General features: G+C 38.0%; 1 protein-coding gene across 3 annotated transcripts in view; it reads left to right on the forward strand.

Moving 5' to 3' along the window:
• The window catches only part of pnpla6 (patatin-like phospholipase domain containing 6), a 31,214-nt gene extending 10,290 nt beyond the window's left edge, over window positions 1-20,924 (forward strand). Inside the window, exons 9-37 of one of the 3 annotated variants that reach the window (XM_039613295.1) lie at window positions 241-321; window positions 737-865; window positions 1,076-1,156; window positions 1,956-2,054; window positions 2,137-2,173; window positions 2,940-3,008; window positions 3,484-3,584; window positions 3,950-4,129; window positions 5,344-5,421; window positions 5,579-5,784; window positions 6,547-6,678; window positions 6,841-6,964; window positions 7,197-7,310; window positions 7,402-7,477; window positions 8,003-8,152; window positions 8,309-8,372; window positions 8,696-8,864; window positions 8,947-9,129; window positions 9,431-9,549; window positions 9,818-9,974; window positions 10,098-10,214; window positions 10,325-10,394; window positions 13,336-13,452; window positions 16,979-17,127; window positions 17,464-17,616; window positions 18,138-18,254; window positions 18,381-18,468; window positions 18,761-18,906; window positions 19,255-20,924. In XM_039613295.1, coding sequence (XP_039469229.1) covers window positions 241-321; window positions 737-865; window positions 1,076-1,156; window positions 1,956-2,054; window positions 2,137-2,173; window positions 2,940-3,008; window positions 3,484-3,584; window positions 3,950-4,129; window positions 5,344-5,421; window positions 5,579-5,784; window positions 6,547-6,678; window positions 6,841-6,964; window positions 7,197-7,310; window positions 7,402-7,477; window positions 8,003-8,152; window positions 8,309-8,372; window positions 8,696-8,864; window positions 8,947-9,129; window positions 9,431-9,549; window positions 9,818-9,974; window positions 10,098-10,214; window positions 10,325-10,394; window positions 13,336-13,452; window positions 16,979-17,127; window positions 17,464-17,616; window positions 18,138-18,254; window positions 18,381-18,468; window positions 18,761-18,906; window positions 19,255-19,329 — 3,381 coding nt within the window. In that variant the 3' untranslated portion in view covers window positions 19,330-20,924. Of the gene's footprint in view, window positions 1-240; window positions 322-736; window positions 866-1,075; window positions 1,157-1,955; window positions 2,055-2,136; window positions 2,174-2,939; window positions 3,009-3,483; window positions 3,585-3,949; window positions 4,130-5,343; window positions 5,422-5,578; window positions 5,785-6,546; window positions 6,679-6,840; window positions 6,965-7,196; window positions 7,311-7,401; window positions 7,478-8,002; window positions 8,153-8,308; window positions 8,373-8,695; window positions 8,865-8,946; window positions 9,130-9,430; window positions 9,550-9,817; window positions 9,975-10,097; window positions 10,215-10,324; window positions 10,395-13,335; window positions 13,453-15,172; window positions 15,290-16,978; window positions 17,128-17,463; window positions 17,617-18,137; window positions 18,255-18,380; window positions 18,469-18,760; window positions 18,907-19,254 lie in introns of all 3 variants that reach the window. The other 2 variants (XM_039613294.1, XM_039613296.1) reach the window with 2 other exon arrangements.
• Window positions 20,925-23,828: the final 2,904 nt, after the last annotated feature.

The raw sequence follows: 23,828 nt of genomic DNA on the forward strand, positions 1-23,828 counted from the left end.
TGTAGCTAATCATGTCTTCTTTAGCCAGTGTTAGTGTTTGGATATATTTACCAAGTTTTAAGTCCTGAGGGAGATGTTAGTACAGGCATTATCTATATTGATACTTGATTGTGTATATCTATATATATATATTGATTGTGTGAATCTTTATGTACACACTCAAGTTGAACTTGAGTATAAGTTCTTAGAAAACAACTCGGTTGTGTACATGGATATGAATGCGTTACTCCTGTCTTCCAGGATGGCAAAGAAAATGTGGTGAAAGAGGTTTACCCAGGAGACAGTGTGCATAGTCTCCTGAGCATTCTGGATGTCATCACAGTAGGTCACACCTACTTCTTACCTCACATAAAGGCTTTGTGCCACACCTACTTATACAGGCCCTCCCGGTTCTCAAAACAGTCATTTACACAGCACTAAATAAGATAACATGACTTTGTGTCATTGTGTTGGCCCACACCTACATACTACAGCACATTCACCTGCTGACTCACTTAACCTTTTCTCACTGGGATTACACAACACTCTTAATTAATTATTTGGTTGAAACCCAGCATTCATTTTTTATTTTTCATTCATTTCTAAATCTGTGTTAATTGAAATTAAGTATTTTTTTTGGGTCATTACATATAAAAAACAAATAAACTGCTAATTAGAAACATACCACCTGTAGAGCTTCTGTAAATACAGGTAGACTGAGAAAATTTAAAGTATTCTTTTGGATATTTGTGTGCAGGGCCACCAGAAGCCTTATAGAACAGTGTCAGCACGGGCTGCAGAGGTTTCCACTGTTCTCCGTTTGCCTGTAGAAGCCTTCCTGTCTATATTTGAGAAATATCCCGAGAGTCTAGTGCGAGTAGTACAGGTGAGTTGTAATAAAGTTGATTATTCCTCAGTGTTCTTGTGGGGTTTTTTGCCCAATATTTATTCTTTGTTTCACTTTGTAGATGTGCTTAAAATTACAGTCGTATTTATGGATTCGTTTTCCACACCCTGTATTCTTGGCTCGACATCTGTAAACTAATTGTTTTCCTTTCATGCTTGAAATGACCGGCTTTCTGTTCTGTCATTTCAGATTATCATGGTTCGTCTCCAAAGAGTAACAGTGCTAGCCCTGCACAACTATCTGGGGCTGACCAATGAGCTCTTCAGTCATGTGAGTTCATCTTATCAAGGCACCAGTTTGAAAGAAAGTCTTAAACTGATTAATTGCCTTAAAAAAAACCCAAAAAAACCCCCAATTATGTTCATCAAAGAGTTCAGAATGGTGTTAGTCCTGAGATCAAATGTAAGCCAATATAAATATTTAAGACGAGGAGTAATGTGCTAAGAAGGCTTTGATGTTGAAAATGGAGCTAGACTTTAAACTGCCTTTCTTTAGCGGGACTTTACAAACCACAGTGTTCAGTGAATTGGGAGAAATGCCTGAAGAAAGTGAGCCACTGACAGTTTTGAGCACGTCAATTAACGATCATCAGAAGCTGGTTGGCAGGATATCACAGCAGAAGTCAGATGAAATAAAATGCTTCACTAAATTCTATTTTAATTAGAAATTAGTTTAATTAGTCTGTGTAGGACAGTTAATTTGAATTGCTTGTATGTGGCTGTAGCTGTGATCTGGTGGTGTGCAATATGGTGTGGGTATCAGGAGTACAGATATATTCAGAAAAGCTAAAATTCTTGTGTGTGTTTGCCCATTCAAATGCTTTTAAATGGTCCACAGAATTCCTGTAATATGATAGTTATCACTCAACCAGTAAAGTTACCGGTAACATAGATTCACAAGTGCTGTAACCCTTGTGACCTGGACCTCATCCTCATGCACATCCTGCTGTTATCATGATTTCAGTGCCTAAATACTAATATCATGCTGTACTTTCCACCTTGTGAACACACACTCAAATGAACCGTCTACCTCACTCTCATCCATACACTACTTATACTTGTTTTTACAGGAAATGCATCCCTCACGTCTGCCACCGCAGTCACCCCACCCTACTCGCACCAGTCCTGTACGCCATGGCAAACGCTTTGGCAGCCTGACGGTACCTGAGGAGCACCGAGAAGCAGCTGCCATGGCAATACAGCTTAAGTAACTCCCAGTGTTAGAAAGCCTGACGGGTTGCTTTACCTGAGGAGCACCGAGAAGCAGCTGTTAAAGGTGAAACTCCAGGTAGGGTGTCAGCATACAGATTAAGTAACTCTGACCAAATAGGTTTCTTATCACCAGTGTTAGAAATAGGTTTCTAATCTTGCTTTGCAACGCTGCATGTTGAGGTGTACAGGGTTGAACTTTGTCATCTGTTCAAAGCTTCATATGAAGGGTTAGTATGGGTGGCTGAAACAGACAGCAATGAAAATTCATAAATTTTTTATATTGTCTTTTTAGGCAAGGTTTGAAAAAATGTGCTTGAATTTCAGATGTGTGTGTCTTGGTAAAAATGCTTTGAAATGTCATCAGAGGTGTAAATATTATCATTCACTACAAAATAACTATCTGACCAAATAGGTTTCTTATCAGATAGATTAAATTTAATTTAGTGAGTCGCAACCGATTAAACTTGATCTCCTCTCCTTTTGGCACCATTTTTCTGGGCGTGGGTGTTTAAAAACAAACATCTGTCTCTTATTGTTGTAAAGTGTTATCTGTTTAAATTTTTTGGTGCAGTTTTCTTGTTTTGTACATGAATATCTCTAACAAGTTGATTTGTTCTTTGCACATCTTAATTTTTAAGAGAAATGCGTTTTTGAGTTTGCAAACCACATGGAAACATACATTGTTTTTCTGGCAATGTGCTGGAAAAGCTTGAAAATGGACCTTAAAAGTGCTTGAATTTGACCCTGAAAAATGCGTATGAAACCTGCATGTGTCTTCTCCGGTGCTATTTTCTTTGGGGTGACTTAGAAATGCTGCAAATTGTATTTATTTTTCACAACAGGAGAACAAGGGAAGGATGGAACAGTGCCAACTCTTAGCAGGACAATCTCAATGCCTGTGGACATTGCTGGTGAGGGATCTTTCTCTTGTATTGACAGATTATGTTGGCTTACTGTTCTTTAGTTTTGCTGATAGTCAGACACTTTCTTCCAGTGCAGTCTGATATTTTAAACATGTTTTAATGTAGAATGATTACTGAGAAGCCAGCAGAGAATGGTTAGCTAAAGTGTTACACTGATACCACAAACTGTTCAGCTCATCCATCTACAATATGCTATGTACACCTAATGTATACTGGTCATATTAAAAAGTTTGCCTATTGCCCACTTTAACATATATGACCAGTTGTTAATGTTACTGTTTTAGAAACGCTTGTATTTGTAAGAAATGTATTTTAACAGTGCAGGTAAAGAAGCAGGCAAAACCTTTAAAAAATGACAATATATTTTGCCCTTTGCTTGCACCATCACAATTTCGTTTTTTCTTTTTAAACATAGATCAACCTAAGAATAATTAAACCATTTAAATGTTGACCTTTTATACAGGTGTACAGAAAAGTCTAAGATCAGACTTTGACATGGCGTATGAAAGAGGACGGATTTCTGTCTCGGCAGAGGAAAGCAACACTCCACCCACTTATACTCGGGTCAGTACACTGCAGACTCGCATCACAAAAATGAGAAAAGATATAAACCCTCCTTATACGTATACATTACATTGGTTAATTACTTAAAGAATGACAGAAGTATTTCAGAATGGATAATAGTATAGGCCACAGTTAATGAATAACAAAGAAGTAATTTAGTATATGATTCATAAGCCAAAAATATTTAAAGATAAGTTAAGCTAAATACAAAATATTTGAGAAAGTGTGGAAAAAGAGTAGTCCTGTATATCTCTCTGATAATGTTTTTTTAGAGTTAGAATTCCTGCTTTTAACAGCAGGAACACCTATTATAAATTGGCAAAGTATGCATATTACATTATAATTATTCTATTACATTATTACAGTCCATATCACAGGAACAGCGTGAGAGGAGGGTGACAGTAGATGAAGTTCCTTCAGGAATCTATCTGTATCCAGAGGAAGAGCCAGTTGTGGACAGTATTTTTACACCTGTGTCAAATCGATCCAGTGCCGCTCTCTTTGAGGAAGGTCAGAAGGAGGTCCTAAAGCTTATGAGGATTGAGGTTCGTTTTACTTTTTTTGATTGTTCAAGGATAGTATTTTTCTGTTGTTCTATGCCGGGTTAAACAATGGCTATGTTCACACTGCAGGTCTTAATGCTCAATTCCGATTTTTTGGTCAAATCCGATTTTTTTGTCTGCTTGTTCACACTACACATAAAATGCAACATCAAACGCTCTCCAGTGTGAACGCTCAAAGCGGCCCGCATGCGCAAAAGAAGATGTCACACACAACTCGCTCTGTTTAGACCCAGAGCAAACAATATTGTTTGACTGATTGCCCTTAATATAAAGACTTCGGACTTTATGTTTCCCAATTTTTGCTTTAAGTTGTTTTGTTATTTACATAATAATGCAAATAACCTAATAATGATCCTTTTTGCTGTTTTAGAGGAGCGGTGCTTCAAAGGATAGTTGCAGATTTCTGTCAGAATCTGCAGAAAATACAGTAAAAATAAAATGTTCACATTTCTCCAACGTGGTCTTCCCAACAGTTTCACCGGATGGCCAGGAAGCGTTCGCGATGTCCTATCGGGCGCTTCTCCGGCGCTGATAATTGGCATCTGTCTTGTGTCAGTGACGTAAAAGACGGATTTAATGCGACTTGACCGTTCACACAGCAGTCGCTTTCTAAATCATCGGATATGTATCGGATTCAGTACCACATACGAAAGTGACCCAGATCGGATTTGAAATTATCGGATTTGTGCCGTTCACACTGTCATACCGTGATCGGATATGAGTCGCATAGGGTCAAAAAAATCGGATTTGATGCGCTTTCGCCTGCAGTGTGAACGTAGCCATAGACTCCTACAGGCTGTGATCATAATACGATGAACAATTTGTTTTGACAAATAATGCAAGCAAATAGGTTTCCTTATGATTGACTGTTGCTTTAGAAAATCCAAAGTTACTGAGTCTGTGGTGACAAAAAATAAACGCAGGAGTTCAGTGGTGCTTTAGGGGGTTGTGTAATTCATTTGATGCAATTTGTGCCTCTGTGCAGGTGTTGCTACATTGAAACTTTCAAAATAAATTTGTGTAACTAGATCAAAGTGTGAATGAAGGAATAGATCATTGCCTGCAGCACGATCTTCCTCCAAGGCTCAACAAAGTGGAATAAAAGCATTTCATCCACTGCCTTTTTCCACTTAGCTTTATCGTTTGTCACTGCTCAATATATTTTTGACTTTTGCTTTCTGCCTTTTGTTATGCAGGACCCATCTCTGTTAAACGGCAGAGTGACTCTGCACCATGCAAAAGCAGGAGCGGTGTTAGCAAGACAGGGAGATCAGGTATTTTACACATTCTGAAACCCTATGACCTTTTGAAAACTTACAAGTTACTAGATAAGATAAGATGTAGTAAAGAAAGAAACTAAATTACTGCAGCAGTAAAAGTTATTTTTGTCTTTGTATTTTTTCCCCCTTCCTCCTTTTTTCACTTCAAAAGGACGTGAGTTTGCACTTTGTCCTGTCTGGTTGTCTGCACGTCTACCAGCGGATGATCGGCAAGCAGGAGGATGTCTGTCTGTTTGTCACCCATCCAGGAGAGATGGTGGGCCAGCTTGCTGTACTCACTGGAGAACCCCTTATATTTACCATCAAGGCTGTGCGAGACTGTACTTATTTGAAGATCTCAAAGTCCGAGTTCTATGAGTGAGTCTTACGGCTTTAGTGTGGATAAACCTTTAAGTGCAAGAGATGCAAATAAGTTTAGGTCACTTTCACTTATATCTAAGGTTATTATAAATTAAATTAAACTTAAAAACTACATTTTTAGAAAAAAAATTGAAACCATCTGAAACACATAAAAACTAATTAAAATACAATAAAAATATGCAATGAATACCCTTAGTTTTAGCATCTGTTACTTTTGTAAAATTTGTTATCACAACTTGCCCGATGGACGTGTTAATTGACAATTTGACTGTGATTCACCTGCTTTCAAAAACGTCTGCGTTTTTTCTTCTTCTTTTCTTTTTTTTTATTATTATAATACATGTGCTGATTTTCCTAAATCTTGCCTCTAACATATGTGCTCCATACAATAATAATTAAAAACACTAAAACAACTGAAACTAATAAACAATAAACTAAAACTAAGCATTTTCAAACAGTAAAAACTAGACTGAAATGAGCAAACCCACTTTGGAAGCTGGAGGTAAAAACAAAAATAAACATGCATACACATTTACACAAAGCTTGTATCACCTGAATAAATAAGAAAAAGTCAGCTTTTGAAATTCATACATATTTCCAGAGAATATGAAAGCTTAAAATATAAAAAAGTAAACTTTTAGTATTCTTTTCTAAAGTAATCTCTGGTTTTGAGTTATCTCTCTCTACTTTTGACCATATTCCAGTGTGAATTATTCAGTATTTGTTCTCACTCTTTCTGTTATATGCTTCCCCCTGCAGGATCATGAGGGAGCAGCCCAGCGTGGTGCTGAGTGCAGCCCACACGGTTGCAATCCGGATGTCTCCTTTTGTCAGGCAGATGGACTTTGCCATTGATTGGATGGCTGTAGAAGCCGGCAGAGCCCTCTACAGGTACTCTGCTCTCATCTTTACTTAGACAAAGAAATAAAAACAAAATTTGCATCTATGTGAAAACAATGCTTGGTGATCCTGTTACATTTCTTATTATTCAGTCATAATTATAATGGTAAATGTAAAATATGCTTCTTTTTTTTGTAATCTACGCATCAACAGACAGGATGACAAGTCAGACTGCACCTACATTGTTCTGAATGGACGTCTGCGTTCAGTCATCCGCAAGGCGAATGGCAAGAAAGAACTGGTGGGGGAATATGGTAGAGGAGAACTCATTGGAGTGGTGAGAACAAGGCATTTTTGTCTCATCCTACCCATGTGTGAATAGATACTAGTTATCAAAATAAGCTCAAAACTATTAAGTTAAAAACAGCTGTGGTCCTGAGCTAGGATTGGGACTAGAGCAGTGTGCTGCATTTTTCCACATCTGGAAAATTTCGATTAGATTTCTTCTAATTTCTTTTTTTTTTTTTAAGTTTTAAGTGAGGGACTAATCCAATCTAACTATGTATCAGGTGGAGGCGCTGACCAAACAGCCAAGAGCCACAACGGTCCATGCTGTGAGAGACACTGAGCTGGTTAAACTGCCCGAGGGAACCCTTAACAACATCAAGCGACGCTATCCACAGGTCTGTGACTTTGTCCTTGAAGTGCTGTTAAGTGGCTATGTACTATGTAATAACCTAGTTTCTTTTCAATTTTCTCTACTTTTGTGTTTAGGTGGTGACAAGGTTGATCCACTTGTTGGGTCAGAAGATTTTGGGAAATCTGCAGCAGGGTCGTGGGCCATTCTCTGGTAAGTCCAGTAAATTGAGCAGAAGAAAAAGAAAAAAAAAAGATCAGTCGACCAGATTCAATGAAATGAGCATGCGCTAATGAGCAAGGTTGAGAACTAATGCAGAACCACATGAGACCATTATTCACTTTATTCAAAAATTAAATGGTATTCTAAATATTGCTGATGTTGCAGAGACACACACATATATACTACTGTTATTATTGCACGTTATCCCTGGCACATGTGGCTGCACATACAGATTTAGTTTGTCATACTAGTTTGATTAGTGTGGCTAAAGTTAGCAGTGTTATATTCTTTTCAGGGTAACGCCCCCACGCCTGTGCAGGATGGCGTTGTGCGTCACTCTGGTCATGTAGTTGAATGCTAATTTACCTTGACATAGTCTAGTTCATTTTGTAGATTCAAGTATTGACTAGTGAGGGCAGTAACACACACATGCGTGCTTCCTCACCAGCCAGCTGTGCTTTTACAGCCTTCACACTTTCTCATTCACTCCATTTGTTCACTGTTTCAATCATTTAGGTTCAGCCCTCAGTCTTCCCAGTATGACAACAAGTGCTGATGTCACCAACCCGGCAAGCAACCTCTCCACTGTCGCAGTGCTGCCCGTTTGTGATGAAGTGCCAATCAATGCATTCAACCTAGAGCTCAGCCATGCGCTTAGTGCCATTGGTAAACCCACGCATTTCAATTTTGTTCATAAAAATCTTTTATTTAGTGAGATTGCTTGACTTCTATGTAGCTGTGTATTTAAATTAAAGCAGGTCGGCAAACAAACGCACAAGTTCTTTACTTTTTTGTGATACACTATTTGTTTGACTCTTGTAGGGCCTACATTACTTTTAACCAGTGACATAATTAGAGAACGTCTGGGTGCTTCGGCTTTGGACAGGTCAGTCTGATAATCAAAGAATCTTGTCTTTATCACAAACCCTTTTTTCTTGTTGCTTGGGCTTTACTTGAATTTACGCATTTAGCTTGTGTGTTATTTTTTTCTTACTTGTTAAGATGTTACCAAGTTTTGTATTTTTATAGAGACAGGCATTGCAAATAAGTGCTATAAATGCTGTAGGCGTGGTTCGTGTTACATACTTATAATGTATTAAAATGTAAACAAATTACCTCTGCTACTTTTCATACCTCCAAGACGTTGTCTGTGTTGACTCAAAATGCTGTTCCATGCACTCATCTCTGCTTTTCTTCTCTATCCATCAGTATCCATGAGTATCGTCTCTCCGGCTGGCTGGCCCAGCAGGAGGACATCAATCGGATTGTCCTCTACCAGACGGACAACAGCATGACACCATGGACACAGCGCTGCATCCGACAGGCTGACTGCATCCTCATTGTTGGTCTTGGGGACCAGGAACCCACTCTAGGAGAAGTATGTGTGTGTGGATAAAGAGCTGGGAAGAGAAGAAATCTAATGGCAACAGATAAGCTTTAACTGTCTTGTCTTCCTTCAGTTGGAGCAGATGCTGGAAAACACAGCAGTGCGAGCTTTGAAACAGTTGATCCTTTTGCACAGAGAAGATGGACCTGGACCTTCCAGGACAGTCGAGTGGCTCAATATGCGCAGCTGGTGCTCAGGGCATCTTCACCTCAAGTGTCCCCGGAGGGTCTTCTCCAGACGAAGTCCCAGCAAACTGGTACAGAGTCAACTTTTTATAGGATTTTTAGATGCTTTCAGTTTATTTACATTTAGGGGTGGACAGAATGGCAGAGATATCAGTACCAGAATTTCTAGAAGGTACAATATTCTAGGAGAAAAACCATATTTTGAATATTGAGTATGCTCGATTGATATTGACTACAGTCCACATGGGTTAGAGGCTCACTGTTCAACATACCGGTAACAGTAATTGTAATATTTTGATAATATTGTTACACAAAATAAAATGTAACCCCTGTATTTAATTTTTTTGTGTTTTTCTTCCAATGCTTGTGCAGAGGGAGGTGTATGAGAAGGTATTTGAGAAAACGGCAGACAGACATAGTGACTTCTCTCGGCTGGCCCGAGTCCTCACTGGAAACAGCATTGCTCTCGTGCTTGGAGGTGGTGGTGCTAGGTGAGCAAAGTCGATGAGACTTTCTGCACCGATAAAGTTCACAAAAGTTCAGCAGTACTAAACTAATGTGCAGTTAATGTCTGTGTGATAATGTATGGAAGGATTTCTAATGTGGAAACACTATGCTATGCCTGTATACAGAGTAAAGCAGCATTAGGAAAATGTGTCTGTCTTTTAGTCTAAAAGCCATTTCAAATACTGATGTTGTAAATGTACTCGGCATCATGCGTACTTGCTTGTTTTCAGACAAATTGTCTCCCTCTTACAGAGGCTGCTCTCATGTGGGTGTAATTAAAGCTATGGAGGAAGCAGGGATTCCTATTGACATAGTGGGTGGGACCTCAATTGGCTCTTTCATCGGTGCCCTTTATGCAGAAGAAAGGAGTGCTGTTAGAACAAAACAGAGAGCAAGAGAGTGGTCTAAGGTAGAGTACACACATCTAGGACTATCAACGCAATCATTTTTTTGGTCATATATGATGACAATTTAGTTTTTCCCAAAAATCTGACAAACATCTACTAATTCCCTGCAATTCCTTGTTTAACAGGCAATGAATTCAGTGTTTAAAACAGTTCTGGATCTTACCTATCCCATCACCTCCATGTTCTCTGGCTCTGCCTTTAACACCAGCATCTATAAAGTGTTTCAGGACAAGCAAATAGAGGTGAGACTGTGGTACAAAATGTTTTTTTTCCCCATTGCAACAACCTTGCCATAAGACAAGAGGGTTTTGTTTTTTTCTATCATTAACTTTGAAATAAAATGTTTTCCCAGGACCTGTGGCTGCCGTACTTCAACGTCACCACTGACATCACGGCCTCAGCTATGCGTGTTCATCAGGATGGTAAGTGAGCGCTGTTCTGACCGCAGGGGTCGTTACCCCTGTAGCATTTTATTAGCTTAAAATTAAGTCAAGATTACTACAGTGCATTTGTATTTCACATTATGTTTACATGGAGTACATTTACTAGGATTTAAGAATAGTTTACATTCATGCATACATGTAAGTGGAAATGAACAGTTGCTTCTTTTTAAATTTAACCCAACTTAATCCATTTTTACTACCGTGAATGACAGAAAACTAATGTGTGAAATTGGTTTCATATGTAATTAAATGGTTGCAGCAGTCAGTCAGAAATAATATGGTACAGTGATCAAAGCTCTTATCCAAGTGAATATACTGGCATGTTGTTCTACTCAGTCAAGTGTCACGAGGTACTAAAGGGATTATAATGTCTCTTATTCTCTAGATGGCAAGTCTGTAAATGTTGTACGTGTAGGCTTAAGCTGAAGCCATAAACAAGCATTTAGCTGGCTAATGCATTATGAGAGTGGCAGGATTGCATGTTCTCAGAAGTCTCAGAAGTAAGGTTGGAGGTGGGTGTACACCAAACTAAACTGAACTGGTGTGTTTGCAATCTCCACGTAGACAAATACTAATATAGTGGATATATGTGTAGGTGGCAAGTTGTATATTTGATTAAAGGGGAGGGGGTATGATGCTTCCTTGTACCTTCTGTCATATACAGGGCCATAATTTCCAATAATGAGGTCAGTACATGTAAAAGTCATCCCTGTGAGCCACTTCTTCTTTTGAGCTGTAAATTATGCAAAACTACTAGAATAGCATCCAAGAATAAAAGCGTGCAGCTGGAAATGGGCAAAACACAGGCCCGCTTTTACTGTGTCCACTACCCGTGGGAGGATACTTAAAGTCATTCTGAAAGCAGGTTTAACTTCCTCATATCAAAAATATATGAGACAGGGAGAAATACTAGATTGGATAATTACAAATGTTTGAATATGTGATTACAGTGCAGTTATCAAAGGTACATGTAGCCTTTCATTTGCAAAGCCATTTATTTGTTCCTACAAAAAAACATGCCAGTTTCAACCTTGTTTGGAGTTTGCCTCCATTAAAGTGTTAGTATGTACAAAAGAAAGGACGTATGTTTTCGTGCTTGTCTGTGTATTTGCTGAGATGTGTGTTCTTTTTGACTTGCTTAAAAATGCACCATCACTAACAATAGCCAAAATGGATCTCTGCAATCTAAAACGACTGTTTGTGGAAAAAAACAACCCTCAAATCCAGTTTACCATTTTCTGTGTAGTGCTCGTTTCTAATATTCAGTCTTGTACATTAAATGAAGTTATTGTAATCTTTGATGTAAATTCAGTGTTTTGAATTATTAACTGGCTGATTGCTGGATTTGAGGAGTTCATAAGCTTTCAGGTCTCAGTCCTGCAGCTAAGCACGCTGAATGCTTATGTTTGCATCTTGGCATGTGGATGAACTAACTGCTAGAGCTACGCCTTCTTACTTGGTTTCATTGTTGCCCTCTTTTGCCTCTTATCATGTGCCTACTTAAATTTCATTCTTTCTTTCTTCCTCTCTCTTTCGCTCTCTCTCCCTCTCTCTCTTCTATATCTGGATTTTCCTTTCTTACTATCGCCATGTGCTAATGGAAAAAAAAAAACCTGTAGCTTTTTCATTGTTTAGTGTCCATCCAATTTATGTTTAAAACTCCCCAAATTCACTTTATATATAACTTTATGTCTGGTCTTTCTGAGCATGGAGAGACATTACAGATATGCTCATTTATAGTTTACAACAAAGACAAAATAACCTGTGTAGTCACCTCAGAATACTAAATCTTCTCCCATGTCAACATGTAGGATCCAGAACACTTTACCATTTACCCCGTTGTCTTTTAGTGGTTTCCATCCCGTGTTGCATCCGTCACTCCTTCATCTCCATTCTGTGCTTTCTCTAGTTTTGGGTTTTTTTGGTTTGCTTTTGTCCAGCATTTCTAGCTTGGTGCTATTGTGAATATGTCACTTTGAGTCACTGAAAGGAAATAATAACTGTCATTTTGATGGTTGTTGTAAGGCAGAGAGTTTAGATTACTTACTTTGGTTTTTATCCAGTGACGAACACAGCCAAGGCACAAATTTAAGAATGATATGAAGCTAAATAGAAATTGCAAATCTTTTACAGAAAATTTACCTAGGATTTTATTCCCCTTTTTATATTTTTTAGAAACTTTAGTTGGAGGCCTAAGGCTCTCTGTCTGTCTCTCTTTCCTTGTTTCTGTCTGTTCATCTCATGTCTCTTACAGTTATCCCTTGTCTCCTTGTCTTTATCGCACCTTGCTGGATGAACCAGTCATCTAACAGTGCTAATACTATTTCTCTGACATGCTTAATGAACACATCAGATAGCATCACTGTTCTTTATTTTCTTTTCAAATTTGTACTTTGATTCTTTGTTCTTTCTCCTTCATTTTCTTTCATTTACATCACCATTGGCTTTTAATATTTATCCTAAAAATAAACTGTTCATGTCAGATCATATTCTGTTCCTTGAATTAAATTTTACTTCACAAATATTTTGATATCCTGTTAGTATTCTGAACAAAGCTCTGAGCTAACCTCTTTTCCCTCAAATAGTTACATTTAAAAGGTTATAGAGTACTCCTGCAGTTTAGCTCTCTATATAAAAGTTGGATCATATTAGAATTTGCAATATTTACTTAAAATCACAGGCATATAAAAGTAATTTTGATGAGATTATACTCCCATTTCTCTTTTTAGCTACTTGCGGCTACTTACAGTTTCCTCACTATCTTGCAGGCATTTCCTTCTCCATGTTCCTCACTCTCTCTCTCTCTATTCTTCTCCTTTCTTTCTTTTACTGTCCTTCACATTTCTTTTACCCCATCTGTGATGTGGAGTCCGGCCCATATTTGATGTGTTGCTCCTTCTCCATCTCCATTTCCTGACAGGTTGTGTCTGGCGCTATGTTAGAGCCAGCGCCTCCTACACCCCCTATTTACCTCCCCTGTGCGACCCCAAGGATGGCCACTTGCTTGTGGATGGTTGCTATGTTAACAATGTCCCAGGTCAGATTTTAAACACCCGCTCACCAAAACCTCCCCCCTCCCGCCTCCATCCCCAAATCGACAATCAACCACCCGGCTACCCTCCTCTTCTTTCGTCTCCCTCCCAAGTTCTCAATGTAACTAACCCCACCTTGACTTGGTGGATATTGGGAGCCCATGGTTTGGAAGGAAAGACTACATCCTACATATAACTTAAAGCCCAGAGTGCATCATACCGTCTCTCCCATTGACTTTGTTATTCACACAGAGAACACGTTTTATCCATTTAGCTTAGTGCCACCTAAAAAAAAAAAAAAAATCACGAAACCCACTGAACTCCACTGTGTTTATTCGATCTCAGGATTTCTCCATGCATGTTTGGATATCTGTCGGTCATAGAGAGATGCATGATCATCAGGCTTCCTCTGAACACATCTATTTGCTGAAACTCACACTTCTCCTATGACATTAAGGTTGAGGCATGTCTTCATGCACCACTGCACTTGGCTTTTTTTCTTTCTTCTTTGTCATTTTCAATTGAAGTCAACCTCAATTAATTTAGATGTTGGCAGATTTATCAGCTCGAGATCAAGCATAGAGAACAGACAGTATTCAGTGTTGAACTGACGAGATGGTGAAGGGCTGCAATCTACATGAGATGTTGACATCACATTTAAATCACTGTGTGTTCCAATTCACCTAAATGTGTATGTCAAATGGACTGAAATGCAATTTGATTCCCTGCTTCTATTTTATTTCAGTCATCTCTGCCTACAAGAGCATGTTCAATCTCTCCTATCCAGCTGTTGTCCTCTCCCCTGGCTTTGCTTGCTTTTTTATGCATGCCAGTATGTTAGTTAAAGCCATCCCATCTATATATCTTTCATAAATATATAGTGATGGCAAATATCATCATTATTATTATTATTATTGTTATTATTACTAGAAAATATGTGTTCTGGATCCTGCTGTTGCACATTGTACCTCGTATATGCACTCAACGAAGCCCTTAAAATGATAAACAATCAACAGGGAGGGAAATCTGCAGGTGGTGTTTTTTCTGAAGTCACATTTCAGTAATGTAATTCTGTTCAAGCATTCACATATTCTCTATGCATAGTAGCACCCCTCACTTTTCTCTGTGGTGCTCCTTATCCTTCCAACCCATGCAGCACTTTGTCTGCTCCTGCCCTCTGCTGATACTGAGCTGTACTGCAGGACAGAGTAGGCTGATTGCTTCCCTGTAATATTCACTGTGAAAAATCTCCAAACATTGTCACATCAACATCTACTACTGCTCCGTCCCTACACACAGCTGGCAGTAGAAGTAAAATTGGATCCTACTGCTTTGGTTTAATTATTAACTTTGCAATACGTCTGTAGATTTTGGGGAACTTATAAAGGAGGATCATATGCAGTGAATCACTGTTTTTGGGACATAGTTTGGAGATGAAACAACCTTGATTCTCTGTGATGGTTGCCATTTACTTTTTTACCTTTTGCACAAGCCACACAGGATCTATGTGCAAGGTAATGAGGTTTGCAGTGGTTTACAGCAGAGTTTAAAGGTAGGCAGAACGACAGTCCTAGCCTTTGCAGGGATCGACTACTTTCTTTTGTCCGACCTCGCTCTGGTGTTTGGATTGCGGTCTGTGTCGACACTAATCTGAAACGTATAGCAAACATTATTGAGATGTTATCCCCCCCTTCCTCCTCCCTCCTTCCCTCCTTGGTGTGCCAGGCTCACTGTGGCGCTATGTACGGGCGAGCATGACCCTCTCAGGGTACCTGCCGCCTCTCTGCGACCCCAAAGATGGCAACTTGCTAATGGATGGTGGCTACATCAACAACCTGCCAGGCAAGTATCGGTGGTAACCCCCTGCTCCCCACCTCACCCCACCCCGAACCAATCCAGTCCTTAATTTCTATCCAACTCCTGTCTCCCAGAGGAGGGGGAAGGTGGAATGGTGATGGGGGATGCTTTGAATGGTGGTTTTTAGGTTAGCAATATTAAGAGGTTGTGTTTTTAAGTAAGTGGATGAATGCTTAATGTTAATGGAGGAAAGTCCTGTGGTATTGCTGAGCTTTCCCCATCTGAATATCAAGCCGGTTCAAATTTATATCATGAGAAAATTCAAATCAGTGGATTGAACTGAAAAGCCCAGATTAAAGCAAACTATACTTTAGATCAATCGCTGAAGTAACCTGGTTTGCCAGATGGGGGAAGAAACACAACATTTAAAGTTTATTTAAATTTTATATAAAGACGAGGCTTTTTCTACCACTAGGAAATATTGCATTAAACAGTGGGAATGTATTTGTATGTGAAGCAGCCTGGTGTCAGATAGGGATAGAATTATAAATGTTCCTCTTCTGACATCAAAACCGCCATGCATAAGACGCCAGTCTGCTTTGAGTTTACATCCTGATTCTTCTCATGTTGAAACTGTACTTATTTTCTATGATTGGCAATAATAATTTTAATTGGCTTGCAGCAAAATTGTAATTGGCATTATAATCATTTAAGTGTTCCACACATTTTCCCCAAAATTCACTACTTCAGGCAAGTTTACATTAAAACAAACCAAAAAAAGCTGCCTGGTGAGGTTTCTGTTTAAGCTGTAAGAATAAAACGCAAGGTTTTTTATCATGTGCTTTCAACAAGAGGAAAAATCAGTGGTGTGTGTTCAGACTCAGGGGAACTGCTTTTTTTTTTTGTCTGCAGACTAGTAAATAGATGATCGTTGCTTGAAAGCAACTGCACAGAGCCAAAGGTACATATTCCTGAAATGTTTGTGCAATGAAAAACATAATTGAGATGCATACTACTTGGAGCTTTCATTTTTGATGTGGCGGTGAAAATTCCCCTGAGTCTGGGTCGATGTATTTATAATAAAAAATATCCTCTGTACTGAAGAAACAGAACCATATTTCACAATGAGACTGGCCTATTGCAGTTTTCTGCTCTGCATTTAAATCATTTCTCGTTGTGTCCCAGCTGATGCTTTGTGAAATATGGTGCTGCCTGGGCCTAAAAGATTGATCCAGTGGAAGGGAACTTTGTCAAATTAACATCCTGTGTTTGTTTCACTCTGCCTTCTCCCTCTGTGTAGCTGCTTTTAAAGTTGTTCTTGGGATGCTGGATCAGTGTTTGGATCAGGCTTGTGGGTTGTCTTCCACAGACTCAACACCACAAAAATGCTTACTATTGCAAAGCTCCTTTTAATAAGGGGATAAAAAAGGCCCTGTGCTATTTGGCCAAGAAATATGTATAGTTTACATATATACATCTCATTAATTGGCTGTAAATTCTCTGAAGTGAGCTTAAAACTTTTATGTCTTAAAAGTTTTGTGTTTTTGTGGTGTACGTCTGTTAGAACACTGTGCCTTTAAAAATGAAGGTTTCTGGAGGCAAACCTGAAACAAACTTATTAACACCGTATTTATTGTCTTATCATCTCTGCTGCCGGATTTTGTGACGCTATGGTCGTTCGTCTGCGTGATTGTGTGCTTGTGTGTGAAAAAACTGGTGTTAAACGTCTAACAGCGGACATTGCGAGGAACACGGGTGCCAGAACAGTCATTGCCATCGACGTGGGTAGTCAAGATGAGACTGACTTGTGTAACTATGGCGATTGCCTGTCGGGCTGGTGGTTGCTGTGGAAACGGATCAATCCCTGGGCAGAGAAAGTAAAGGTACTGGATGCAGGAGTTTTCCTGGCTTAGATTGGGCTAACATAAATGTCTTTTGTAACTGAGTAAGTGGAGTCCAACAATACTGGTTACAAATGTTTCTATTTGGCTCGAGCTAAAACTTTCTTAGAGGGTGCCAAAATTTTTCTATGAAAAACTTTTCTGGGAAAAAGCCTTTTATGGGTTGGCAGTATGAGGCAGTGGTACCTTTTGAGTCCATCTGATCAATGTGTAGCATATCCAATTCTGCGATGGGATCAGCAGATTCATCTTTATTTATTTATTGTGAAATCTGGTAGTGTGTTGTCTGAATAAGATCTATGATACTCCCTTCTGTAGGTGCCGGACATGGCAGAGATCCAGTCACGGTTGGCCTATGTGTCATGCGTGCGACAGTTAGAAGTGGTTAAGAAGAGTGCCTACTGTGAGTACATCAGACCACCCATTGACCGCTTCAAGACCATGGACTTTGGCAAGTTTGATGAGATCTATGTGAGTTACTTACCCAGTATGGGGTTTTTAATTGCACAAAAATACAGTTTATTTGTGTGAACCTGAAATCAGGCTACTTCCAAAATGGGTGTAATCTCTTTGAAGGGTGGGAATCTGAAAAGCAAGTACAGTTGTGTAAACCCGTAGTCTCATATTATGGATCAGCTTTAAAATTCATGTGTTTATCATCTGATTGTTGGGCAAAAAAGGGAGAAGTACTATTTGTTTCCCAGTATAAACAGAAACCAATCTGGGCTTCTTTGAAAATGGAATTGACAGCTAATTTTTTAAATATTTTTTTTAAGTAAAGCTACAAGCTTTAGATAGCTTTTCTTATATTGCAATATACTATCACAGCTTTAATTAGTCAAGTGTTGGTTTAACATCCCATAGTGCAAATATAAATGTTGATTATTACTCTAAATACACCACAGGATCCATCAGTGTTTCAGTCTGAATTTAAATCAGTTGCTCTGTTTCTAAACACTCATAGCTTTCATTTGAACTACTGTGTATTGCAGGATGTGGGCTATCAGCACGGCAAGTTAGTGTTCACTGGCTGGGCTCGGGGTGACATCATTGAGAACATGCTGAAGGACCATCGTTCAGCCGACTACAATGACAGCAAGAGAACCGATGTGAGAAGGGCACATACGCACACTTAAACTATTAATCCTATCTTATATGGCGGCTATAACTCGTGTCTTTAAAGGTGAACCTGCGAGTTCCATATGTAATACTAATAATAACATGTTGTCCATTAGTCCTACACGTGTCCAGGAGCTGACTTCACTGATCTTGCAGAGATTGTATCGAGGATAGAGCCAGTCCAAAGCTACCTTGCTGCAGAAGGTAAATAATTACTAATTAAATTGTCTAGAAATAGTTGCTCTTAATGTTTTGTTGGAATATATTTTCCTTCTGATTTAGAACAGTAAAGATAAAGCTTACAGCAGTGTCGATGTATCATTCTCCTTGACCACGTACAATTCAATAAGTGTAATAAATAAGGAATTGTATCCTTGTCTCTTTTCTTGACATATAATAGGGGATGTTCCTGATATTTTATGAGTGCCACCTTAAATGGATGGGTCAGTCTCAATAAATTCTTTCTATAATATCTCCTCTAAATCTTTCTGATCAGCGGAGGAGTCAGACTGTCTGACAGAATATGAGGAAGATGGAATGGACACGGTAAGAGAGGAAGAAGGGGAGGAAGAGGAGGATGAAGCAGAGTACCCTGAAGACCACTCCCCTGGGGAGTGGGGACAGAATGGAGTTTTTCAGACGGTAACACTACAGTTTTAATTCTCTGAGCTCCAGCAACCATTCTTTGCTCCAATGAAACGATAATATCTTATCCTATTGGATGAAAAGCTCTCCAGCAAATCTTCAGACCCTTAAAATGCTTTAATGTTTATTACACTCCACATAACAAATAATGCAATGAAACATACAGTCACCATACGCTTTATTATGTAAAACATGCTAGTACCAAGGTTCTGGAAACCCTCCTCAGACATTTTATATGTTTGATATCTTGTGTCCAAGATGTGATTTTGTCAGGGGAGAAATGGAGGATCTCTTGGCATTAGATTTAAGTTGCACCAAATGGTTAAAACACTGTCTTCTCTACAGGATGAGGAGAAATCTGTGAGGCAACGTCGGAAACTTGCCAGTGACTCCAACACCTCTGAAGTCTCTGACTGCTGACAGTCGGCCACAAAGGAGTAGGAGGATAAGACCAAGGGTCCACAAAGTGTTAGAGATGTGGGCGTCACACTCAGCCCTTGCATCTACTAAAAACTCACAAAGTTTTCTTTCTGGAGCATAGCCACTTATTGTCTAAACTGCTGAATCGTCTTTGCATCAAGTGACTTTCTCCTGATTTATGCGGTTTAAGAACAGGCTTTGAAAATTTACCCCACCCAGAATCTGTCTCTTCAGACACGTCAACTTTACCGTAATTCCAACCATAACAAAAACTGAGACTCTAAACTTCCATTTCAGCAACTGAAATCACCTGCATGTTCCTTCTGTTTCTCTAAATCTTTATGTACATCTTTAATATCAGCACACCTTCTCTGCACTGTGTCATTGATGATTTGAAATATTACATAGTCCTCAGTTCTCATGTGTGCTTGTTCAGATGAGTGTGTGTGGGTTACCTGTGTGTTGGAGTGACTGGTACTGATGTGTAAAGCTGTGAATTGTGGAAATGGTAACTGGGCACTAAAAAGAAAAGTAAGGAGCATAGACAGAGCTGTAATTACTAATAATGTAATTATGTTAAGATTATCCTAGATGCCATGTAGAAAGTCAGTTAGGGAATGCTACAGGAAGAATGGCAAATTGTTATCACCAAAGTAGAGTGGTTGAATGAGCAGAAATATTTGTGAATTAATGCATTGGACGAGTTTCAAAAATAAATTATTGAGTTAAAGGTGGGTGGATGATGGAACATGGAGTGTGTGGTGAAAGTTAGGGATGAATGTGAGTGGACAACATTTTGTCTGCGTGCTAAAAATTGGCCGTGTGAGATGATGCCAGATAAAGACGATGCCTTTTCTACCAGAGTTCAACACACTTAAAATGAGGATGACTGTGGAGCTCTGCTCACGCAAGGTCACACGCACAGTACTCAGGGTTCCTGCGTATGACTTGACATTTATACCAATAGTGTCCTCTGGCGATAACAAGGTATACATGTGAGTGCATTGCAAATTGTCGAGTAATGATAATCTCCAAAACGAGCCAACGTTGTCTATAAAACCCTGAAAAAAAATCAACAGATTGTATGTGGATAATACGCAGAAATCCCGAGTAATCCTAAACCTCTAATGCACAGAAGTTCACCTAATATAATATTTAATTCATATGGACCTCTTGTAGAAACTGTAACAAGATTATATTAAAATACACACAATGTTAATATTAATATATGTATATGAGGTGAGAATTTGTAAGTTGATGCTTTGCTGCAAACCAAGGGAACTTACACCGAAAAAAAGGGGGTTTGTTCTTGTAACATCAGTTCAGTTATTATGGACAGTTGCCAGACTTGTTTTTGTTTTCTTTTATTTATACATGTTAACTAATTCATTTTTAAACTTGGAGACAGGATCGTATGTTGTTTTAATGAACTTGGCTTGAGCTCTTTGCACTGAAATGTTTGAGTTTATTCCTTTTCTCCGAAGATGGTTGTTTTAATGATTGCCCTGAAACTTGAGATGCCAAGGGAATCTAAGGTATAAAAAGAGGTTAATATTTAATATGCATATTGAAAAATAAATATAATATGCATCCAATTATGTGTAACCTGTATTGTTTTTGTCTATCAAACTGTTTTTACTTGTCTCACATCTGTCTACTAGCTGTGATTTTCAGCTTATTTTAAAAGGATACTGATTTTGGGCTACACCAGAAGTTTATTTGCAGCAAATATGTGAAGTTTATTTGCAGCAAATATGTTTGGTTGCTTCATCAGGTAGAGGAGCATTTCATGATAAAACTGGCAGATCTGTAGTATCCTATTGTTTTTTGTTTTTTCTTTAAAATGTTTTTAAGTAAAGTGAGTAAATATTAACAAAAAGGTTAATCAGACAAAAAAGGACGAATGAAAGTCCATTTATTATAGTTTGTAATGTGGAGCTTTCGTATTATAATACTTTTTTCTTATAATAACTTTAAACAACCGTATTTTTCCAACGTATGCTGAAAGAATTCCTTTAACTTAATGTTAAGTGACATGAACAAAGTCACAGGTCAAGATTAGCTGAAGACAGTCTTGCTCGACAACACATGCAGGTAAGTTTCTTCCCTGCAGTTCACTTTTTTTTGTTTGCTTGTTTTGTTAAAAATTTGACAAATTTTAGGAAAAGTCTCCAAACTTTCGTGTAAAATTTGGATATGTACGAGTCAAGATTAGGGAGCAAGAGATAATAACAGCATGAAACTACTGATGACAATCAGTGTTGTTTTTTGGCTTTTCTGTGTTGAAAACTAAGGAAAGTTAACAACCTGTTGATAAGTCCATGAAGCTATAAACTCTTTGAATCTACTTAAAATACTACCAGTTATAGCTTCTTAGCTTAGTACAATCTAAGGATATTTACCACTTTGTACAAGCGCCATGGTACAAATAAAAACTAAATTCTGAAAATGTTCATAAATTTAAAAGCGCATTGTTGCAAAAATGTATCTAAACAGTCTAAAGACTGTTATCATTAAATATTTATTTTAATATTTTAATTATACACTAACTTATTACTGTTCCAGTAGTTCAGTTGGATGCAATTTTGTGCAATCTTGTATCTAGCTGTAACTTTTAAATGATTTTAACCATGGATTAAATTTATGCATATTTTCTTGAATAAATTCTTAATTGTTTGCTTAATAAAACAAAAAAGCAGCCAGTTTGCATCTAGAAAGTGCTATTAAAATAATAGCCATGTATTCCTAAGTTTAATTATTCATTACCCACTTAATTGTTATAGTTTTACTTCTATAAACTGTGGGGGAGATTAAATTAATTAGCTACTGAGGGTATTTTATATTCTTATCACTGGTTGTGTAAGTCCTTTAACTGCAGTCGTGAAATAAATGTAGGAAGTTCAAGTACAGTATTTCCTTCTGTTGTAGTGGAGCAGAAGTAGAAAATCAAGTAAAGTAAAACTACCTCAAACTTTGTGCTTGAGTGGTTTGTATTTGTTACCCCTGGTAACTGTAGAGAGTAAAATTGGAACAAAGTGCTGAATCAACAACCAAACTGCCACCATGATAATAAAATAAATACTTTGGTTAATATTAAATGCAAACCAATTTAAAACATTTGATCCACAGTGACCTGTAAATTATGCCCCTTTTTATGTGCTGTAAACGACTATCAGTCCTAAGATAAAGATGGAGCACCTTCCAACTTTTTCTAATCACTATCAGTAGTAAGTGGGAGCTGTTTCCATTTGACCCATATTCTGAATGGTCATGTAATGGGGGTTATCTGTATGAATGTTCCCCTTTAATGTAATAGATGTACACTCAGTAAATCTTTCTGCAATTATACTATATATCAAAATAAATAAAAGTATTAAAAAAAACCCAGACAAGAGTAGTTTAAATTAAGATTCTGACCTGTTCTCTTTAATGTGCCTTGAAGTGACTGTTGTTGTGATTTGGCACTATATATAAAAATATTTTTAAAAATTACATTTAACACTTTTTACAGATCTCACTGTTTGTGAACATAATCTATAAGCGGATTCCCCAGACATCTTTCTCATTTATTTTTCAACAGGCATTTAAAGATCATTTAATCATGCTGTTATATTAATGCTACTTGTTATTTATATGAAATTTAGCGCTGACAGTAACGCATACAATGTATTTAATAGCTTCTGCTTTTTCACCCATTTCTCTTGGTAAAGTATTTGATAATCCTTCTTTATTTACCACTAGGCATTCTGCTAATTTCAGAGACAATTGTGTAAAGACAGATTTATATATATATGTTGAACATGCATATGCTGATATACATTTTTTTTCAACTCTTTCCACCGGAAATTGGCCTTGTGTGAACTGTAATGCCCTGATTAAAGGGGGTCATTTATCACACTCACTCACAGGTAAAAATAAATAAATATTAATAACAAGTAAAAAAATATATTTATTAAAGTGACATTGTGGATTTTGTTATGTAGAAAAGAATAAGAAGAAGGTGACAGAATTTCTGAACATTAGAGGAATATCTGAAATAATGACATTTTTAATCCGCTACAGTTGGGCCACTGAAAAGTGGTGGCGATCATATTTGTTTTTATACAAATACTCTGATAACCTGTATGCACTGACACAACACATAAAGTAAACAATACTTTTTGTATTTTGGTTAATGATTGTTGCCACTTGTGGTATTCAAAACCTAGAATGTCAGTGGGCAGATCACCTCAGCAGGATTGATAGCCTATCATGCTTTTAGAGTATGCAAGTTAAAAACGTTAGTTTTTAATGCCAATGAGACCTTTGGTCTGTACTGACTGATGCTTTTAAGTGAGTCAATTGTTTAATTTTTAGTTCCCCCAGTAGAAGTGCAAAACCAAAGGATCCTGAAGAACTCGCCACAGTGTGACATTCAGATATGCGTTTGTCATCAAGGCTGAGAAATAAGCAGGTGGAGTTATTTAGTATAACATGGGAATATTTACATCTGCAGTTAA

Source organism: Oreochromis aureus, linkage group 6 (genome assembly GCF_013358895.1).
Source record: "Oreochromis aureus strain Israel breed Guangdong linkage group 6, ZZ_aureus, whole genome shotgun sequence".
NCBI lineage: Eukaryota > Metazoa > Chordata > Actinopteri > Cichliformes > Cichlidae > Oreochromis > Oreochromis aureus.